At 39.8% G+C, this 22,212-nt stretch overlaps 1 protein-coding gene across 22 annotated transcripts in view; it reads left to right on the plus strand.

Moving 5' to 3' along the window:
* The window catches only part of HIVEP2 (HIVEP zinc finger 2), a 321,024-nt gene that overhangs the window by 250,040 nt on the left and 48,772 nt on the right, over window positions 1-22,212 (plus strand). For 16 of the 22 annotated variants that reach the window (XM_085881728.1, XM_085881727.1, XM_085881724.1 and 13 more), the window contains 2 exons: window positions 12,150-12,325; window positions 15,034-15,209. In XM_085881728.1, coding sequence (XP_085737854.1) covers window positions 12,150-12,325; window positions 15,034-15,209 — 352 coding nt within the window. The remainder of the gene's footprint in view (window positions 1-12,149; window positions 12,326-15,033; window positions 15,210-22,212) is intronic. The other 6 variants (XR_015058307.1, XR_015058309.1, XR_015058308.1 and 3 more) reach the window with 1 other exon arrangement.

Genomic DNA, 22,212 nt, shown 5'->3' on the forward strand with positions numbered 1-22,212 from the left:
GACAAATTAACACTTTTCTAGTAGTCGGAACTGCTTGTAAGCTCGATTCTGGAGCTTAATTTTTCTCATTCCGCTTAGTTTCAGAGATTCTCACGGTGATCACATATGCAGAAATGAAATAAAGCAACTCGGACGCTGACATCTCCGGGCGTTTATAAGCATTGTAATGTACCCAGCGATTCATGGCTACGATGAACAGGCATTCGATAACCTGAGTGAGGAAAGTGAAAAAAAAAAACATTATCAGTCAGAAATCGTTGCGGCCTGTTCCAAGTCCAGGCAAGGTTGAGCAGGCCAAAACACGTGGCAGCTTCAGACCCCAGTGAGGTTACCCAGGATACATCTAAAGACCTCATAGAGAGAGGTGACCAAGGATGCACCTGATAAAGGATATAATAAGGCCATTAATTTATCTTCAAATGTGGTGTTTTAATTAACCCAAACATCCAATTTTCACTCCCGCACTTTCTTGGAGTTTTCTTGGTATGCATGCAAAGTTTCAGGCTGTTAGGTTTCATGATTTCGGAGTTATGGAGGAGACACACACACACACACACACACACACACACACACACACACACACACACACACACACACACACACACACACACACACACACACACACACACACACACTCTGACATTTATTTGTATAGACAGAACTCTAAGGAAAGTCTGTTTTTGGGATAGTTTTTGTTTCTATACAAAATGTGGGTTCATGGAAGAATGAGTTACATAGTTTGTGAGGCAAGTCACAGAGTAGTATCGTGAAACAACATGTGAACACAAGCAACCGGATGAATAAGCAGGAGGAGTTGAAGAAAGGGAAGGAAACAGTCAACTACAAGTAAAAGGATTGTGTTAAGGGAGGGTAAATAGGGTATAAATTATCATGAGTATGGATGTGGAGCGACATGAGATGGACTGTACTGCCAACTTAAACCTCTCGAGGGGAGAGTGGGATTGAACAGATTGAGGAATAAGATTCCACAAATGGGATAGAAAAAAGCAACATGGGAGTGGAGGTGGACATCAAGATGGATCTTAGGAGTTTCACAAGTAGGAGTTTACTGGAAGAGTGTGCACGACCCTGAGGGAGACTGGGAAGAAAAGTAGGCATGGAAGAGTAGCCGCAGAAAGGCCAAAATAGAGGCAGTAGGAAACAGAGAGGCCTCTGCCTGCATGTCTGCAATGAGATAATGGGCCTTTTGCTTATGCTTCTTGATGGGAAATGCCAATGATGTCGAGGGCTTTGGATTCCACAGCATCCAGTCATGACAGCTGTAAAGTAGAGCACTAGCACCTCAGGGAGAACAGTACTCCATTGAGTTGCTAGGATTGAAGGCCTTGTATTTCCTTTTCTGTCCAAGTTCAAAGCTCATGCAAGAGTGAGGTGTCACAGTGTAAAAAGGCAACGAACTGAGAATGGTGCATTGTGATCACATTTGGACTCAAGTGTGGGAATGAATGAATAGGAAAGAGGATAGAGAGGAGGGAAGGAAACACAGTAACCCTCAAGTAAGAGCAGTGGTTTGGGTTGGTTTAATGGCGGTAGAAAAGATCGCAGGTAGGGATGTAAATGACATCTTATTCCATGAGAAGTTGAGATGTACCGACGAAAGACTTGCACATCATAAGATGCCCAGTCTATATGGCGGTATTTGGGGTAAGCTCTCGGTATTTGGCCTGCCCAGCACGCGTCATGAGTCATGCTGAGGCACAAAATTCAAGAAACTAGTCCTCTGTCAGTGGTTTATTGTGGAAATAGATAAGGGGGGTGCATTTGACAATCCTTCTGCAGAGGATATTTTCCCTCGTCGGAGGAGAGGGTATTGCATTTGGGTCCGTTTGTTACTTGGCGATATCTTCGATTTTGTCAAGTATGTTGGTCTGTTCCGTTTGTTGGTTTGTTTGTTTGTCCGGTCGTCTACAGCCCAAACGGCTGGACCAGTCGTTCTTAAATTTTTACACCCGATAGGCAATCCACCTGAGACGGTCCACGTCCAAACCCCATCTTAATCAGACTAAAACACATTTTTGGACATGACTCAGTGACCGGAAGTCGCTACGACTTACGGTTGACGCCAAATTAAACTTCATTCAAATATCTAAATGATTACGAAATGCATCTTATTAAAAATTACGCATAGTTTTCACAAGCATATGACGTCAAAGTTTTGCCTATTGACGTCATTTAAAAAAAATATTTCCGCTCGTGTGCAGCCGAAACTACTGAAGCAATCGTTCTCAAATTTTAACACGTGATAGCCAATCTTGCTGAAATAGTCTGGGATCAAATCACGCCATAATCGCATTTAACGTCACGACGTTATGTCAAAAAAGGTGAAAACAAGCTTTTGAACATAACTCAGTGACTGGAAGTCGTAGCGACTTCCTGTTGACGCCAAAACAAACTTCAATGGAATATCTAAATGTTTTAAAATGCATGTTAGTACAAAGTATGCACAGTTTTCGCAAGCGTATGACGTCAAAGTTTTAAGCTATTGGCGTGATTTAAAAAAAAATCATTTCGTTCTACAGATCACAATTCTTAATCGATTTGGATGAAATTTTAACAGCTGATAGAAATCCACAGTGCAAAAAGATGTGTGACTTTTGGTGATGTTCAAGGTCAGGATCTGGATTCTGCATCACTTTATATTATCGCCCATTATAAACCAATGGGTAATTTTGTGAATTACACATGGCTATTTCTCAAACAGTTTTGCACTTATTATATTGAAACTTATACTGTCTATTTATGCATGTAATATTAACGTGTACAAAGTTTGATCGAAATTGACCCAAGGTCAAGGTCAGGGTCACCCAAAACATGAAAAACACACATAAAATACATATTTTTGTTTTACAACATATTTCAAACCTGATTACGGGATCGTAAAGCTGGTTGAAGAGCAATGTTCCTAGGTATTTTCAAATATTTTCTACGACAAGAATGAAGGCAACAAGCATCGATGATAAGTTGTTGAATGTCACATGGTGGCGTTAAATGAGTTGTGAAAATTTTCAATCTGCTGCCGTTACCATGACAACGCGCGCCTGATATAATAATTGTTATTTGTGACGTCGCACCATTTTATTAATGTACGAACAAATAAACACCACACATTCCATGACATTACAGCTTGGACCACCACACGGAAAGGTCAACTAATTCGCGAAGTGTCGTGCTAAGCACGATTTTTCATTTGTTTGTCTGTTTGTTTCTTTGTCCACACAGAACTTTAGTATTTTTCTCCACAACCGCTTGGCGGATTGAGACAAAATTTTAATCATTGGTGCGACGACTCGTGTAAAATGTTTTAATGATAATTATGACATCATAGGTCACGTGGTGTGACAGCCATGTTGGAAAACTGGAAAAACTTTGGACCTCTGTTCCCAAGCCATATTATTATTATTTTTTTAATAAGGCTCACTTGTCTGTGCCTGGATGGGTTTGAGGGTAGAGGAGTAGCAGCTGAAATGTAAATCCTATCCATGTTCCTCCTGATGACTTCATCTTTTCTTTTTGCTTGTTCGGGTTCCTTCTGATTACTCCAATGCAGGACTGTACCTATTTGGTCTTCCATTTGATTAGAATTGAATTTATTTTAATCCCATTCTAAATTCAATTGAATAATAATATAGAACGTCATGGGTCAGGGTCAGGTGTCCAAACAAAGCGGGGTTGCATCAAAACGGGACGTATTGGTACCCGGTCATCACTGCCTGCAGTTATAAAGTGGCATTTCGAATTATGTCTCTTATCAATTGCATAATGCACCAGTACACAAAATACACCACACAAAACAAGTTCTGGCGAGGGTCTGCTGTAATCTTTAATTGCCCTTTTTCTTGTTGATATTTATTTTTGGATTGAAAAAACTGGGTTGCGGAGAATGTGAGATATCTGTGGATTGAACAAAATTTGTTATTTCAGATACAAACTGTTGAACACTTCTTTTGTGTGGTGATCAGATGACCATATACTGATTGAAAAGGTGATCATGAGTGATCGTGTATTCTGACCTCTTGTCATCTTCAATATCTACTCGCAATCTATTCTACCCCCTTGAACCCAACCTAACCCAACCCTCATACTTACAGGTGAATGTGTTTCCTTGCATCTCCTATCTCTCCTATCTCTCTCTCTCTCTCTCTCTCTCTCTCCCTCTCTCCCTCTCTTCCTCTCTTCCTCTCTTCCTCTCTTCCTCTCTTCCTCTCTTCCTCTCTTCCTCTCTTCCTCTCTTCCTCTCTTCCTCTCTTCCTCTCTTCCTCTCTTCCTCTCTTTCTTTCTCTATCTTTCTCTATCTTTCTCTCTCTTTCTCTTTCTCCCTCTCTCTCTCCCTCTCTCCCTCTCTCTTTTTTCCCTTGTTTATTGTGTCCAACTTTTGACCACACTGCCCACTGTCAGTTCATTAACATTTTACCCTGTCTGTCATTCACTGTACAATGAGCCTCAATCTTGTATATTAAATTTCTATATTTCTATTCACAGCAGTTCACTTGAGAAACGGTGCCGCATTATGTTAGTGAATGACATTTGCTGAAATACTCCATTTCATATGAGAAATTCCCTAAAGGTGTGCTTTTTGATATTCTGAGCAGCCACTAAAGTGATGCTTCCTGCACATTTTCATGCTGGTTTTCACATGGAATTTGATGTGTGATTACTACCCATGGAAAAAAAAAATTGTGTTACAGAGGTGGGAATATAAAACTCGACCTGGGCGTTGGTGTCAGTACAACATACTAAATTTGTCTCTCGATTCGTAAAAGTGAGATAGCTGTGTGGTTTTACTGTCATAATACGAAAATACTCGGACAAATAATTCATTAATTTGGGTACATTTAGTGTGTCCAATAATACATTCGTCATGATCAAGTATTGTTTTCTTAGTCTATAATATGTACAGAATTGTATCTCGATAAATTATATGCATGCTGTATCACAAAAATGTATTAGTATACAATACATTCAGAGCTACTTAGTATTAAGAATAAAGTCAAAGAGAGGAAGAGGATTTGATAATGGAGATGAAAATGGGGAAAAGCAGAGTATTGAGAGTTAGCAAGAAAGGTGAGAAAATCTGAAAGTTAAAGGAAAGGTGAGGAAGAGAAATGGAAAGTTTGGGAGTTGATTGAGAAAGGGCAAGTGACTCATTGTAATCTTACCATTTTTGGGTAGAGGGGTGAGGGGGGTTTAATTGGTGTGATCCAGGCTAATTTAGTGAATAGGGATTAGTTGTCCCACCCTCAGATATGGAAATGTTGCTCAAAGAGAAAGAAAATATGAAGTAATGGTTGCTTCAAATTAATCCAAACCTATCGGAAAATTATACATTTTTTTTCAATCGGACAAGAAAACAATTGAACCTGCATGGTGTACAGGTAACAGACTGCTGCCTTGATCGCTCCTGAAAATGTCTTTTTGGTTTTTTTTTCTTTGCTATGCAGAAATATACATATAACCTCCCATTTTGTGTTCTTTCAACCAGTGCAAGACTAAATGGCTTGCTTTTTTTATTTTTCTATCATATATCATGGTATTTTTACCATTGGCTTCTGCTAGTATAATATGGAATAGGCAAAGCCTTAAAGCGAACGTAGAATTCTTCTTACATTTGATGCTGCAATTTCCGGTTACTTCAGCCTGGATTCGGATCAGCGATCAAATAATGAAAATCACGATTAAAAATTATTTTTTGATGATGCGGGAGATATCTTTATTATAAAATTGGGTAGACTTAAAACTGCGAGAGCATTTACTCTCGAGTTTGGTTGTTAATTTTTTAGTCATAAAGGTGTGATTGGGTATACTATAGATCAAATTAATTATTGTGCATTTCTATAACCATGATAACACTACTGCATATTACCTCAACATTACCTTCACAACAACAACTACACTGCCGAGAACAGGATCTCATCTGAAAAAATTAATATTACCTCAACATTACCTTCACAACAACAACTACACCGCCGAGAACAGGATCTCATCTAAAAAAATAAATATTACCACAACATTACCTTCACAACATCAACTACACTGCCCAGAACAGGATCTCATCTGAAAAAATAAATATTCCCTCAATATTACCTTCACAACAACAACTACACCGCCTACAACAGGATCTCATCTGAAAAAATAAACATTACCTCAACATTACCTTCACAACGACAATTACACCGCCGAGAACAGGATCTCATCTGAAAAAATAAACATTACCTCAATATTACATTCACAACAACAATGAAACCACCTAGAACAGGATCTCATCTGAAAAAAAAAATATTACCTCAACATTACTTTCACAACGACAACTACACCGCCTAGAACAGGATCTCATCTAAAAAAATAAATATTCCCTCAACATTATACCTCAACATTAACTTCACAACAACAACTACACCGCCTAGAACAGGATCTCATTTGAAAAAATAAACATTACCTCAACATTACCTTCACAACGACAACTACACCTCGTAGAACAGGATCTCATCTGAAAAAATAAACATTACCTCAACATTACCTTCACAACGACAACTACACCGCCTAGAACAAGATCTCATCTGAAAAAATAAATATTACCTCAACATTACCTTGAACCTGTTCTTGAACCTTGAAAACCTCAACATTACCTTGAACCTGTTCTTGAACCTTGAAAAATAAATATTATAAAATAAATGTTGAATAATAATAAATGTTGAACCTCAACATTACCTTGAACCTGTTCTTGAACCTTGAAAAATAAATATTACCTCAACATTATCTTCACAACGACAACTACACTGCCTTGAACAGGATCTCATCTAAAAAAATAAATATTACCTCAACATTATACCTCAACATTACCTTCACAACAACAACGACACCGCCTAGAACAGGATCTCATCTGAAAAAATTAACATTACCTCAACATTACTTTCACAACGACAACTACACCGCCTAGAACAGGATCACATCTGAAAAAAAAAATTACCTCAACATTACCTTCACAACAACTACACCACCTAGAACAGGATCTCATATGAAAAAATAAACATTACCTCATCTAAAAAATCTAAATAAATTACCTCATCAAAAAAAATAAATATTACCTCAACATTATACCTCAACATTACCTTCACAACAACAACTACACCGCCTAGAACAGGATCTCATCTGAAAAAAAAAAATTCCTCAACATTACCTCCACAATGACAACTACACCGCCGAGAACAGGATCTCATCTAAAAAAAATTAACATTACCTGAACATTACCTTCACAACGACAACTACACCACCTCGAACAGGATCTCATCTGAAAAAATAAATATTAACTCAACATTATACCTCAACATTACCTTCACAACAACAACTACACCGCCTGGAACAGGATCTCATCTGAAAAAATAAATATTACCTCAACATTATACCTCAACATTACCTTCACAACGACAACTACACTGCCTAGAACAGGATCTCATCTAAAAAAATTAACATTACCTTAACATTACCTTCACAACGACAACTACTCCGCCTCGAAGAGGATCTCATCTGAAAAAATAAATATTAACTCAACATTATACCTCAACATTACCTTCACAACGACAACTACACCGCCTAGAACAGGATCTCATCTGAAAAAATAAATATTAACTCAACATTATACCTCAACATTACCTTCACAACGACAACTACACCGCCTAGAACAGGATCCCATCTGAAAAAAAAATATCCTCAACATTACCTTCACAACGACAACTACACCGCCTAGAACAGGATCCCATCTGAAAAAAAAATATCCTCAACATTACCTTCACAACGACAACTACACCGCCTGGAACAGGATCTCATCTGAAAAAATAAATATTAACTCAACATTATACCTCAACATTACCTTCACAACGACAACTACACCGCCTAGAACAGGATCCCATCTGAAAAAAAAATATCCTCAACATTACCTTCACAACGACAACTACACCGCCTGGAACAGGATCTCATCTGAAAAAATAAATATTACCTCAACATTATACCTCAACTGTATACGCAACAACAACTACACCGCCTAGAACAGGATCTCATCTAAAAAAATTAACATTTCCTTAACATTACCTTCACAACGACAACTACTCCGCCTCGAAGAGGATCTCATCTGAAAAAATAAATATTACCTCAACATTATACCTCAACATTACCTTCACGACAACTACACCGCCTAGAACAGGATCTCATCTAAAAAAAATTAACATTACCTTAACATTACCTTCACAACGACAACTACTCCGCCTCGAAGAGGATCTCATCTGAAAAAATAAATATTACCTCAACATTATATCTCAACATTACCTACACATTGACAACTACACCGCCTAAAACAGGATCTCATCTGAAAAAATAAATATTACCTCAACATTCCCTTCACAATGACAACTACACCGCCTAGAACAGGATCTCATTTGAAAAAAAAAATTCCTCAACATTACCTCCACAACGACAACTACACCGCCTAGAACAGGATCTCATCTAAAAAAATTAATATTACCTCAACATTACCTCCACACCAACAAATTCACCGCTTTGAACAGGATCTCATCTAAAAAAATTAATATTACCTCAACATTACCTTCACAACAACAACTACACCGCCTAGAACATAATCTCATCTGAAAAAATAAACATTACCTCAACATTACGTTCACAACGACAACTACACCGCCTTGAACAGGATCTCGTCTGAAAAAATAAATATTACCTCAACATTACCTTCACGACAACTACACCGCCTAGAACAGGACCTCATCTGAAAAAATAAACATTACCTCAACATTACGTTCACAACGACAACTACACCGCCTAGAACAGGATCTCATGTAAAAAAATAAATATTACCTTAACATTATACCTCAACATTACCTTCACAACAACTACATTGCCTAGAACAGGATCTCATCTAAAAAAAATTAACATTACCTTAACATTACCTTCACAACGACAACTACACCGCCTCGAACAGGATCTCATCTGAAAAAATAAATATTAACTCAACATTATACCTCAACATTACCTTCACAACGACAACTACACTGCCTAGAACAGGATCCCATCTGAAAAAAATATCCTCAACATTACCTTCACAACGACAACTACACCGCCTGGAACAGGATCTCATCTGAAAAAATAAATATTACCTCAACTGTATACGCAACAACAACTACACCGCCTCGAACAGGATCTCATCTAAAAAAATTAACATTTCCTTAACATTACCTTCACAACAACAACTACACCGCCTAGAACAGGATCTCATCTGAAAAAATAAATATTACCTCAACATTATACCTCAACATTACCTTCACGACAACTACACCGCCTAGAACAGGATCTCATCTAAAAAAATTAACATTACCTTAACATTACCTTCACAATGACAACTACACCGCCTCGAAGAGGATCTCATCTGAAAAAATAAATATTACCTCAACATTATATCTCAACATTACCTACACATTGACAACTACACCGCCTAAAACAGGATCTCATCTGAAAAAATAAATATTACCTCAACATTACCTTCACAATGACAACTACACCGCCTAGAACAGGATCTCATTTGAAAAAAAAATACCTCAACATTACCTCCACAACGACAACTACACCGCCTAGAACAGGATCTCATCTAAAAAAATTAATATTACCTCAACATTACCTTCACAACAACAACTACACCGCCTAGAACATAATCTCATCTGAAAAAATAAACATTACCTCAACATTACCTTCACAACGACAACTACACCGCCTAGAACAGGACCTCATCTGAAAAAATAAACATTACCTCAACATTACGTTCACAACGACAACTACATCGCCTAGAACAGGATCTCATCTAAAAAAATAAATATTACCTTAACATTACCTTCACAACAACTATACCGCTGAGAACAGGATCTCATCTAAAAAAATAAATACTCGAAGCGAACGTAGAATTCTTCTTACATTCGCTTCTGACTTTACCTCTAACTTGTTCACAACTGTATACGCAATTTCCGGTTACTTCGGCCTGGATTCGGGATCAGCAATCAAATAACGTAAATCACGATTAAAAATTATTTTTTGATGATGCGGGAGATATCTTTATTAAAATCAGTGGAGGAAATATACACCATGTCTGATATTTGGGTCTTTCATGTCTCCGACGATGCCTTTATCTCCCTGTATGCATCATTCCCCATGCCAAAAACCGGAAACAAAAAAAAAAACCGGAAGCAAAAAAGAACCGGAAGCAAAAGGGTCATAGCCAACCACACGGATTCCAAATTGCCAGGGTATTGTGTTGTTGTTGTTGTTGTTTCCTATTCTCTCATGTGCACGCGTTAAGTATGAAGCTCACTACGTTCGCTATAAATAATATTAGATAAAGTACAAGGACATTCTTCATCCTCATCATGATCATTGTCATGTGTCCCTTTGTTACAGAGATGGTCGAGGTACCGTCAATGATGTTTCGGTTCTCCAACTTCCCTCCATTTGGGTTGCTTCCTCTTTTGCAGCAGCCAATAAAGCAGTCTCTGTACGATTGCCGAGTCCATTCTTTTTAATGTTGTGCTACCAGGTTTTTGTTTGTCGTCCAGATTTTCTCTTCCCGCACATTGATCCCTGCAATATATAGACTTGGCATGGCTGGCAGATGTAATAACATGTCTGAACCATTTCAGATTAATTTCTGTTCTTTATTGCAGTGAAGAGACTTTCATGTTCACCAAGATGTGTTTTGTGAAGAGGGCCTTTCTGCACGTTATTATGTTTTTGATAAAATCATCCATATGGGATCGTGGGACAGTAGTAAGGATTATATCTGTGTGATCAATGCATTAATAAGTATTTGGTCCGGCCTAACTCCCGATATGAAGGTGCTGTTTGCAATGATTCTCAACTCGATTACTCGCCATCTCACCGTTTGACATGTGTTGCGTATTTTCCTGTGAATACCAAAACCTTAATACAGATCAAAATTCTTGGAAGTGAATGTGGAGTTAGTGAAAAGTGATTATCTACATAAACGCAGCATGAGATGACTTTTTAAAATAAATATGCATCTCCATCTTGTGGACTCTTCAAGCATGGTGGCTTACCCCAGTAAGGTAATGGCAGGTACTGTAAAGGTTATTTTGTATTCAGCAACCAAAGTTTGAAAATAACAAATACATTATAACCCAGCACGAGCTTTGCAGTTTAATCAACCAGTGCCGAAGGCCTCACCAATGAAGAAGCATCTCGGCATGTGCAGGATATGGACTGTGAAGGTCAGCTACGTAGTAGCTTGGAGTAAAGCCAAACGTCCAAATTTACAGGAAAGGTTTCTGTGCCTCTCCCCTCACATTGCTCTCGCAAATGAGTTTTGGAATTCAGGCTTTCCATTTCGTCCTGGCTTTTAGTACTGTTGCTCCAATTGCTCTGGTTCAGCCTGGCTGATGCATTGCACAGAGGCAGTGCTAACATATGTAGCACATACCTGACCTGATGTTGGTTAAGTTGAGATTCATGGTGAAATCTTTTTTTTTTTTTTAACAATGCATGACAGGTTAAGTACGTCAAACTTACATCTTAAAATCATTCAATAAAGTGGGACCAGGCTCTCAAGAGCTTTTTGGGTTCTGCGTCTTGACAGTTTGCTTGATGTTGAGATCCAAGCACTTCACACCTAATGTCTGCAGGTTTGAATTCTGTTTCCCTTTCTTTTTTCAACATTGATTTAAGCCTTATGGAGTAACTTGTACTTGTGGGATGAGGATATAAGGAAACATCAACTTACTTTTGCATGAATTGAAAAGACATTATATAGGTGATAGGGGACCAATTGACATAGCATGGGATTTCAGCATGAGATCTCAGTAACATGAGCTCGGTGTTAAGATGGTAACATCAAACAGGCTCACCCGATGTTTATGATGTGATGACATCATATTAGGCATTCCCACCTTTTTGTTTTAACTCCTTCAGTTTTTTTTAATATCTCACAATCGCAGGTGCTACAGATATTTACTGAAGGGAAACAAATTGCTGAAATAATGGTTTATGTAGAATAGCTACAAGATGTAAGGAGATTCACGTGTTGGACTTGCTGAAGATCATATATGTGCATGTTGTGTTGTTTTCAGCATAATGTGCACAGCTCCGTTTCGGAGGCTGCACCGGCATATTCTGCGGAGGTGCTCCATGGTGGCGATAGCAAAGAATGGGCTTCCGACGTCGTTAGCTCAGCCGCGACTACCACCGCCAGTGAGGCGACAGGGAAAACTTTGCAGCCAAGTCGCATCAAGATTTTTGAAGGCGGGTGAGCATCTGAACAAAGTGCTTACAATGTGTGAAGGAGAGAGAAATGGGGATTTGTGCCTCAAGGACAGATGGGAGAGTGTGATGCAATATTCCTGGCTGGTGCGGCATCCCAGTGGAATCCATACTTTTTCCATGGTCCGGCGGTCATCACTTCAGGACTGGGCGAACGGGGATTAACAAATGAGGTTAAGGGTGGTGATCAAGCCGTGCATTTTTGTTGTCCTAGTTCAAACAACAGTATTCTGTCTGGCTGGCATTGTGCCACACAATACATTTTATGACACACACTCTTGTTTGAAAAGTCATTCAAGCTGCGAGCCTTCCGAGCTCCTTCCATGGCGGCCAAGAAGTTTCCATGAAGCACGTTGTGCACATTTTTGGGGAAAAGCAACTTGAAATTGCCCTTTTGGCGTGTGGGAGAGAAAGCAAGAGGAGGGGAGGGGGGGGGGGAGGAGAGAGAGACCAGGGCAGAAATGGTTGGGGGGGTTGTGGGGGAGGCAGGAGGGTGGAGGGAAAGGGAAATAACAGGAGTTCGGATTTATTTTGGAACATTTTTTGACTGCTTATTTCTTTAAACTCGATTAAATGCCTTTGAAACAGGACATCTATTCAACTTGAGGAGTGTTAACAATCTCATCACCATGTAACAATCCGGTGCCCTTGTGACATTGTTTTGTGTATAGATTTTAACTTCTGTAGACAATATGGTGCAAGTATGACAACATTTTATTAAAACACATGTGCTCGGCATTTATATGTGCAAGGCATGTTTTGAGCTCACTCGTTGGTTTGGACTGTATTCTGAGCAATGTGAAGACATACTGAAAGTTTCAATGACGATATGTGTGTCAACAATAGAGATGACTGCGCTGCCAAATGAGCGACATACTTCCTGTTAACTTAGTCTATTCATTTACCAAGGTTTACTTAACACGTTATTCCAAATTATTAACTTCCGTACAAACGACTGGCTAGGTGTTTACAGCCATCATTCAACTCAGTCTTTTGCACTGTGGAGCCTTTTACAACCGGACAGTGACGCACTGGGCAGCTGCCATAATGTCATTAATGAACGACAGTGTTCTCCACAATGCTGCACCTATCACAGACACCATCCCAAGAAGATCCGACTGAAATTGTTTCAAGCCAAGACCAGAAAGCGCAGGGTGTGTCTTGTGTAGCTGCCCTGTATAGCGTATGAAAAGAGTCCTGTGGCTGCTTGCAATATCATACTTCCAAAACGGTAACATGCCCCTCCGAGCAAACGGCATCCATTACTGAGACATTGTTTTGGCAATTCGACTCGTGCTCCGGGCAAAAATATAAGCAGCTGTTACAATGAGATCTACATTTGAAAAGCACCTCAAACGTGGCAACGGCTTAGTCATTGAGGAAAAAAAAAAAGATAAAATAAAAAGCCTTTTTGAGGATTGTCACCCATGCTTGCACGGACCAAGTGGTTGAACATCCCCAGTGGAAAGCCACAAAATGATCTACCGTTCCACCACTACCAACATTCATACATTTATTTGGGCCTGCTTTCTTGCGCCAATAAAATGTGAGGGTCGGAGGGAAGTGAGAAGGAGAGGAAGGCAGCAGCTGAAGATTGTGCAATAAATCATATACTGATTCATAAATGGAGAAGCATTCTCTCTGACCATTGTTCTTGTAACAGAACACTGATGAACAAATATTTGGCTCTTATATAAGTCGAGAATAATATTCCTGTGAGTGCAGATGTGAAGTTTAAATTTCCATTATGATTGGAGGTAATGTCTCCATTTTTGAAACTTTAACGATTGGTTTTATCAACCTGAAGTTGCCACCGTGGGAAGCAAATTGAAGCTGTAACCCTTCATCAGAGCAAGGTTAGCCAAATGAAGGGCTCACATTCGAAATGTCTGCTTTGGTTTCCTTCCCATGCTTTGTCAACTTAGCCGATCATCAGGGGATGCAGACCGACATTAGCCTTGACAAAAATCGATCTCGTCATCCCTTTTGAAATTCGACTTCGATTCATTCACTCGTTCATTTTGTTCATGATTTTTGGCCAATTTTCATTCGTACTTGAACCTCGGTTCCAGCGAAGATCGTGCGGTAAGCGAGAGCGAGCAGTTTCCGAATGGTTGTTGTGAGTGACAGAGGGTACCGGGCACATAATGGCATGTAGAACAGTAGGACAACCGATGTGTATACAACACAAGCAGTGTCAAGACAGATAATCAGCACTTCCTTAGTCAGGAAGCACAGGCTAGAACTCTGCAATCAAAGTAAGCACGCTGACCTCACAACAAATCACCCACATCTATTTGTCACACAATGCTGTGACTCCTCGTATCCACACCCTGAGGATTGTTTTATCTGTAATAGAGCAATTAGCCAGGTGCATTTTAACAAGTCGGAACCGTAGTCGAATCTGTTGATTGTCTTAAAATTACTTTCCATTAGTTAGTGCGTACGAGTTTAATGGCAGCTACTAATGAGGCAATGGGTTCTAAGGCTGACCATCAAGTGTAGCTTCTACTTGTTTGGAACAAGTTGCAGGTACATTGAGTTGTGTGTTGAATTTGATTGCAAGTTAACGTGTGGAATTTTTAAATGTCTGTCTTTCTTGTTAGAAAAAGGATATTTTCTGGTTGTTTGATTGCACCACCGTCATTTTCTCACGTTGTATATCGAGAGGAGGTACTATGTCGTGTTGGACAGGTACAAGTCCAACGAGGAGTACGTGTATGTCAGAGGCCGAGGTCGGGGCAAGTATGTGTGTGAGGAGTGCGGGATTCGCTGCAAAAAGCCCAGTATGCTCCGCAAGCACATCCGCTCACACACGGACCTGCGTCCATTCCAGTGCACCATCTGCAACTTCGCTTTTAAAACTAAAGGTACCTACACTCGTGTGCCGCCTCGGCCATCACCTCACCACTCCTTATGAACAATCATTTGTACCACCCGCTGTTCTCAGTTCAGAAGGTGTGCACATCCGTTGTTTTTTTTGGAACCCGGAGAAATTGCTTGAACTGCGATTCAAAAGCTTAGGAATCGAAGGGAACATTTCATGGCTTTTGCAAGCTGCCATTATCGGATACTGTGATCTGTCGTCGTTAAACGTGGAGACTCTTCTGTTTGAAACACGCATTTTGCTTTTGTCTTCTTTTTTATAACAAGATCTAAGGCTCATAGTGGAGCTGCCACACAAACATCTCACACACATGAACATACAGACACATATGCGAGACACAACACAGGACTGTTCGATGAGACAAACACAGCTACTGCGCTTGGGGGGAAGAGCCGCCACTTCCCGGGGCACTCTGGATATCAGCGATGGCACAACAATGGCGCTGGCTTTCTCACTGCACTCGAAGGGGGAATTTCCTTTGGAAAAAATTCCTCCTCTCTATTAATGCAAACCTATGGGGATTGTCCTTGCTTCTATCCTTTTAAATGCTAAATGTCAAGCATGGAAGCAGCACAGACCATTTTTTATAAATCTTTGGTGTGACACGACTGGGGTTTGAACCACCGACCTCTCAGACTCGTAGCGGATGCTCTAACCATTACAGCACCGAGTCTTAAGGTCAATACATTTGACTATTCATTTAAGCCAATACAAATGATTATTTAATTTGATGTTTGCTCAATGGATTGATTGAAAATGTTTGCCGGCATGTTTATTCACCAATGTACGGCACCAGACTGCCGGAATTGTATCATTTCTGCATGCATGGCTGCACCGCCGATGCAAAACCCCTCATATGTCAGAACAAAGATTTAGAATTTTGCCATCATATTGGCAAATATTGAACTATTCTTGTCGAAAGGCACCAATAAGTCTATCAGGTCCACCAGTGAATACGAGCAGTGTAGAATGCCAAATTAACTCCTTGCAGGATACTTTTACCTGCGGCATGTCACAGGTCGACAAGAGCTTCGTGTTGCTGTTAGTGTTGTTGTTACTGTTATTATTGTTATTGTTACTGTTGTTTGGGTTCTTGTTTGGGGTCGATTTTTGAAAAGTACACCCATTGGTCAGACAGCTGCCGGACCACATCCACATCTGTCGCTTGACTCCACCCACCGTGGCACCCAGACTAAATGATATGGCCGCCATGTTGGTTTTCTGTTGGGCCTAGTACATTAGATCTGTCGGCCTCTGCTGATTATAAACTGTCTGGCTTTGTTGTGTCAGATTTCCATTGGCTTTGTTTCGGTCGAGTGTTAATCACGATGAGGGACCCTGAATACTCTAATTATATGTCAAATTAAAATTATTATTAAAGGTCTCCTGACATGCAAAAGTACTTAAATTTCATTTATATATGTCCTAGAGGAGTTTTTCATCGTGATTTCAGATCTGACAATTTTTTTTTTCACAATACTCATTCTGTAAAATTAAAAAACAAACGTCTTCGCGAACACCCCTAAAAATTCTCCTGAAAGGGGCGTAACCCACATGACGTCACATACAGTATGACAAAGGCTGGACGTTAGTTACTCGGGTTGGTGGTCTACGTGATTGTATTGGCTTCCTGTGTGTTTCCACATTTGATTGGTCGACTCAATTGCTTCGTTCGTTTCTGCTTTAAAAAAAAAAATCGAACATTTGGTTTTGAATAATGGATGGCATGGACTTTCATTTGTCTGGTAACGACAGTGAGTGTGAGAGAAATGAAGGATTTTGGTCTGAATCACATGGAGAATTGTCGGATAACATAGTCGCGGGAGGTGAAGTTCAGGCAGTTGGAAAAGTAGTACGGCCTTAGCAGTTCGAGCCCGAAGCAGGACAAGCAGAGAAAAATGGCGATGAAATTCCCAGAGTTCATGATGATCGGGAGGACATCGAAGGAAGACTCGGAAATAACAACTGGTTAGACTAAATCCTATTCATAATTCAATAATGTAAATTCGACTTGCATACTGCTCGATATCAGAAATATTTTAGTGACGTGACGTGAACAGCGCAGCGCAGCGCAGCGGACATGTTGCTCCGCGGCGAATCAATCGCAAGCAAGGTCAGCGCATGTCATCGGCCGTATCTCTCCGCGCATAAAACGAAGCAATCTCGCTGTCTGGATATGATGAAAACTTGTGTGCAGAACACACTTTGCGATACAATTCTCTCGAGTAGTCCGATAAATCTGACGTTCTGTTGCATTTTTATTTATTTTATTCCGACTGTCGTCATGTAGCACCAATAGAAAACAATTAAGAAAAGAGAGTAATAAAATAAAGCTACAGCACGTCAGATTTATCGGACTCGTCGGACAGATGATGGATTTATCGGACTAGTCTAGACTCTAGAGTTGACAAGTAACTTGTATTAGCATGCACACAATGTATAAGTCAATGCGTAAGAGTCCCGAGGATATGAGGCCGTGTAATGGGACAGATAAATTTGTCTTTCATAGTTGTGCAAACATTTTTTCCCCTTTTCTTTTATTACAGCATTTTGGCTAATTGTTAATGAATAGCATGCCAATGGAAGCAGTACCTTCACTTTAGAATAAACCCATGTATGTCGAGTGCAGCCATACCTGGCTTACACGTATGTGGAATCGTACCTATCCCAGCAGGCTGGTTTCAACGAACAATTCAATAAGCTACAAAATGTGGGTGCAGGTTTTTCACATTGTTTGATTTTTAAATTATCTCCTTGCGCCTTGAAATGATGCAATATTAATGGTTAGTATTTTACTTGTATGTCCCTGTAATTTTTTTTAATGGAAAGGTTAAACAGTCAAATTTTATGTATTGTGTACATGGTATAGACCTTTATTGTGCATACATGTATTGGATTTGTATACGACTATGACAAGGTAGTAAAGGGATAAATAATTGCCTCGTGATTGTTGTGCAGACACAGCTCAGAAGCATAATTTCTTGTCTCTTTGTGTGAGGAATGAGGGGTTGGGATGAATAGAGGGATGAATAGAGCCCGTGATCAAAGTCACTGTCTTCAAAGTGGGCGCTGCAAATGACGCTCGTGTCGCTGGGGCCTTTCCAGTTTCCCCTCGTCAACTTCACTTTAGATGTCCATATTCTCCGACGATTATCATCTTTCGGGAATACATGAAGGCTTACACCGTCTTTGCTTGTATTGCTGCATCCTGCTACGATACATCTTGCAGGCATTTTCGAAAGTACGGCTAAAACTATTTAAAACTTTCGCGAAACAATCACTGGAATTAAGACGATCGCAGAGATTGCACTAACATGTGCAAAATGCATTTGTACGTACTTTATAAGGTGCGCGACATCTCAACTCTCAAGTCAATCCACTCTGTGCGAGTTTCTGTATGTGACGTCACGCTGAGATTCGCTGAAGTCCTTATTTTTTAGGGGCGGGGCATAGAACTTTGTGAAAGGCTCCAGAAATGTTCGAAATATTGGTCTAATTATCCCATTTTTGATTAAAAAAAACATGGGTGATTTCTTCACTAGGAAGGTCAAGTTAATATATAAATAACAACTTTATTTTTCATGTCAGGGGACCTTTAAGGTTTAATCAAGCCCATACGTGCCTCCCTAACAAAATAGCCTTATGTAATTTTTGAACGGCCCCATATGGGGGTTAAACAATCCGTGACCCTGTGATGAATCGGCTCATCCTGCTATAAACATTCTGATATAACTGTGATGAATCAACTCTTTTAAGAGTGCTTTAAATGTGTGTTTCCCAATCAGCCCATTGTGGGATTTTTAAAGCCAATTCACTTGCGCATAATGGTGAAGTCCCATACCTCGAACGACCACATACAGGTTTTTATGAACAAAAGTTTTATTGCCACACAGTGAGTTGGAGGGTGGAAGAGAGGGACACGCACACACACGCACACACACACACACACACACACACACACACACACACACACACACACACACACACACACACACAACAAAAAATAAGGTTTCCGATATATAGGTAAAGCCCCTGTTCGGAATCACTATGAATCTTATCTATGTAATCTTGTTCATTCACACAGGAACACGGGACAGACACGGCACAAGGTTAATGGGACAGATTAGAGAATGTAATCTAAGCCGTGGGTAATGATTTTTTTGATTCTCAGACCCAGCTTTCACCACATAGACACGTGGGACATGAGCAAGGATGAGGGAGTTGAATGGACAGAGGAGGCGAAAATATATATATATATATATATTTTGTTTTGCTGGTTGTGACCACAGTGCGGTCATTCTTGTTTTCTCCAAGATGGGTTGCCTAAAGAGGTTTTCTTGCACCTACACAAAATAGGTCCTTGTATTTTTGACACATAATGCAGATGGGCTAGCCAGCAATCTTCAAGGGACGGTTTGATTCATGATACGATTGCCCCTGCTGGCACCCTACCAGATGGCAGCCTTAGTTGGATCTGATTCTGCAGGAAATTGAATCCAGGATCAGACAGCTCACAGACAAGCATACTCCCTCTGAGTTATCCTGACAAGTAAGATGAAGCATATTGTATGTTTATGAGGTTTGTTTTGCAATCTACATTTTGAAATTCTGCAATATGCATACTGAACACTCAGCTGCTGGTTCCAGTTTATTTAATTGTCCTGACACGGTTGAATCGGTGGTAGTTGTAGTGTTCACCTTTGAGCTGTCAAATCGATGTTTGATTCTGAAGTTGTTTTTATGTGCTAAATTGTATGTCCACAGAGGAATGTATTTTACTTTTCTGAATCCTACGTAATTGGTCCAGTAGTAAACAGAAGTCAAATAATTCAATGTTGAAATATAGCTTCCTTTTTTAACACACATTTTTACACCATGAAAAGCTCAGAGTAAAATGCATTTTGAGTTCACTGTTGAGCGGTGCACTTTGGCTTTGATTGCTGTCTTCTGATTCAACTAACAAAAAATGGTCATTCTGTTGTCGTGCCATGTATCTTGGAGAATGTGCACACACCCTTCCACACTTGCACATGAAAGATAACACTTTATTTTTTGAACAAGTAAGCCACTGTGTGCCTGTACCATTGTTAAATGTATTACCTGGGGTTAATTGTACCATTCACACACTCTGCAGTTGAGTTAGTGGTACAGGTAGGATGGCCTCCTCCTGTAGCTAATTACATTGCAATTCCAAAAGGAAATATCTTACAGCAGATCATGTGTGGAATTTTGTAACACTGAGAATACGATCTGATTTGATTCCCTTGGTGAACAAGGACAAAAAGACATAAAATGTGATAGCCCCCGTTGTTTTAGTAATTTTTCTGTATGGAGTTAAAAGGGCGAGCCCATATTTATTTACAACTAAAATGGCTGCCAGTCTACCAGTTGGCCATCTTTGATCAGATCACAAATAAAGTGAGATGCATGTGTATGCCATCGTTTGTTGTGCTTGTGTCAAGTTTGAACAAATTTGGACCATGCATATCTAAGAAATGGTTGGGGACACATTTAAGTAACAAAATGGCCGCTAGTAGTCCATCTTGTATCTGATCTCAAAAAAATGATGAGCGTATGTAAGCCATCATTCCTTATCTGTGTGCCAAGTTTGATCAACATCGGTAAATGCATGTCCCAGAAATGCTTGAGGAGGTGTTCAACATCAAGTTTTTACAAATAAAATGGCCACCAGTCAATCTATTAAGGTAACGAGATCTTCCCGATTCTGATCACTACCCCCCTCCCCCCCACAGTTGTTGTCTACCTCCAAACTTAGTATCATCTACAAGTTGGGAAAACCAACTCTTAATCCCACGATCCAAATTATTGATGTATATTATGAATACAAACGGTCCTAGAACTGAGCCCTGCGGAACCCCATTGCATACATCTAACCAGCCCGATATCCTCCCACTCACAGCCACTCTTTGCTTCCTATCACTAATCCAGTTTCCAATCAAGTTAACTACTCTTCCAACCACTCCACAAGCCCTCACCTTAGCTAACAACCTCATATGTGGTACGTTATCAAAAGCTTTTTGAAATTCAAGATATGTGACAGCCATTGCAACTTCCCTCATCCAACCAGTCAGAAACTGTTTCATAGAACTCCAATAAATTTGTTAAACATGATCTCCCTTTAGTATATCCATGCTGACTTCAGTACCTTTAATTAGATTGAACTTATTGAAACGGTTCTTCATCTGATAAATAAATAATATCTCCAACATCTTCCCTACAACTGAAGTTTTCAAGTAATGGCAGGTCTATAGTTCTACAATTTTTCTCTGGAACTTTCCTTAATTAATGGTCTTACATTTACTGCTCTGCAATCTTCTGGTACCTGTCCTGGCTCCAATGAGCTGTTAAAGATATCTGCTAATACCATGCTTATCTACTCTGCCACATCCCTCAATACCGTTGGATGCATATTATCTGGCCCTGAAACTTTATCATCCCTGAGTTATCCGAGATGTTTCTTCATTTCCTCCACTCCAACTTGGATCTCCTCTAAAACCCCTTGCTCACATCCGAGATAATTAGTCTCACCTACTGGAAATTCACCTGACTGTTCTTGTATAACAGTTGAAGCAAAATAATTATTTAATAAACTTGCCATCTCATTTTCATCACAAAACAATCTCCCTGTGCTATGCACAGATGCCAACCCTCCCGATTTCATCGGGAGGCTTCCGAAAATTCACCCAAACTCCCGCCCTTATGATCACTATCCTTATCCTCCCGAAATTTTGATATTTTTGCACTGTTCACTAATCAGAATGTACTAGTATGAGAATTGAATGAAAAGCATCGTCTGCTACGTATAGCATGTGGTAACTCCATAACGTTCGCTGCTACCAAATTGTACGTAAAAAATTGCAAATTCAAATGAGGAGCAGCGAAACATTGGGTCTGGATCTCGCTTATGCGATCATGCACCGAGATTTAGTGCATGCGGTATGTGTGCAATACAGTGCATGCGGTAT

The sequence above is a fragment of the Eptatretus burgeri genome, chromosome 5, assembly GCF_056783735.1.
Source record: "Eptatretus burgeri isolate ZD-2024b chromosome 5, Ebu_testis_v1, whole genome shotgun sequence".
Classification (NCBI taxonomy): domain Eukaryota; kingdom Metazoa; phylum Chordata; class Myxini; order Myxiniformes; family Myxinidae; genus Eptatretus; species Eptatretus burgeri.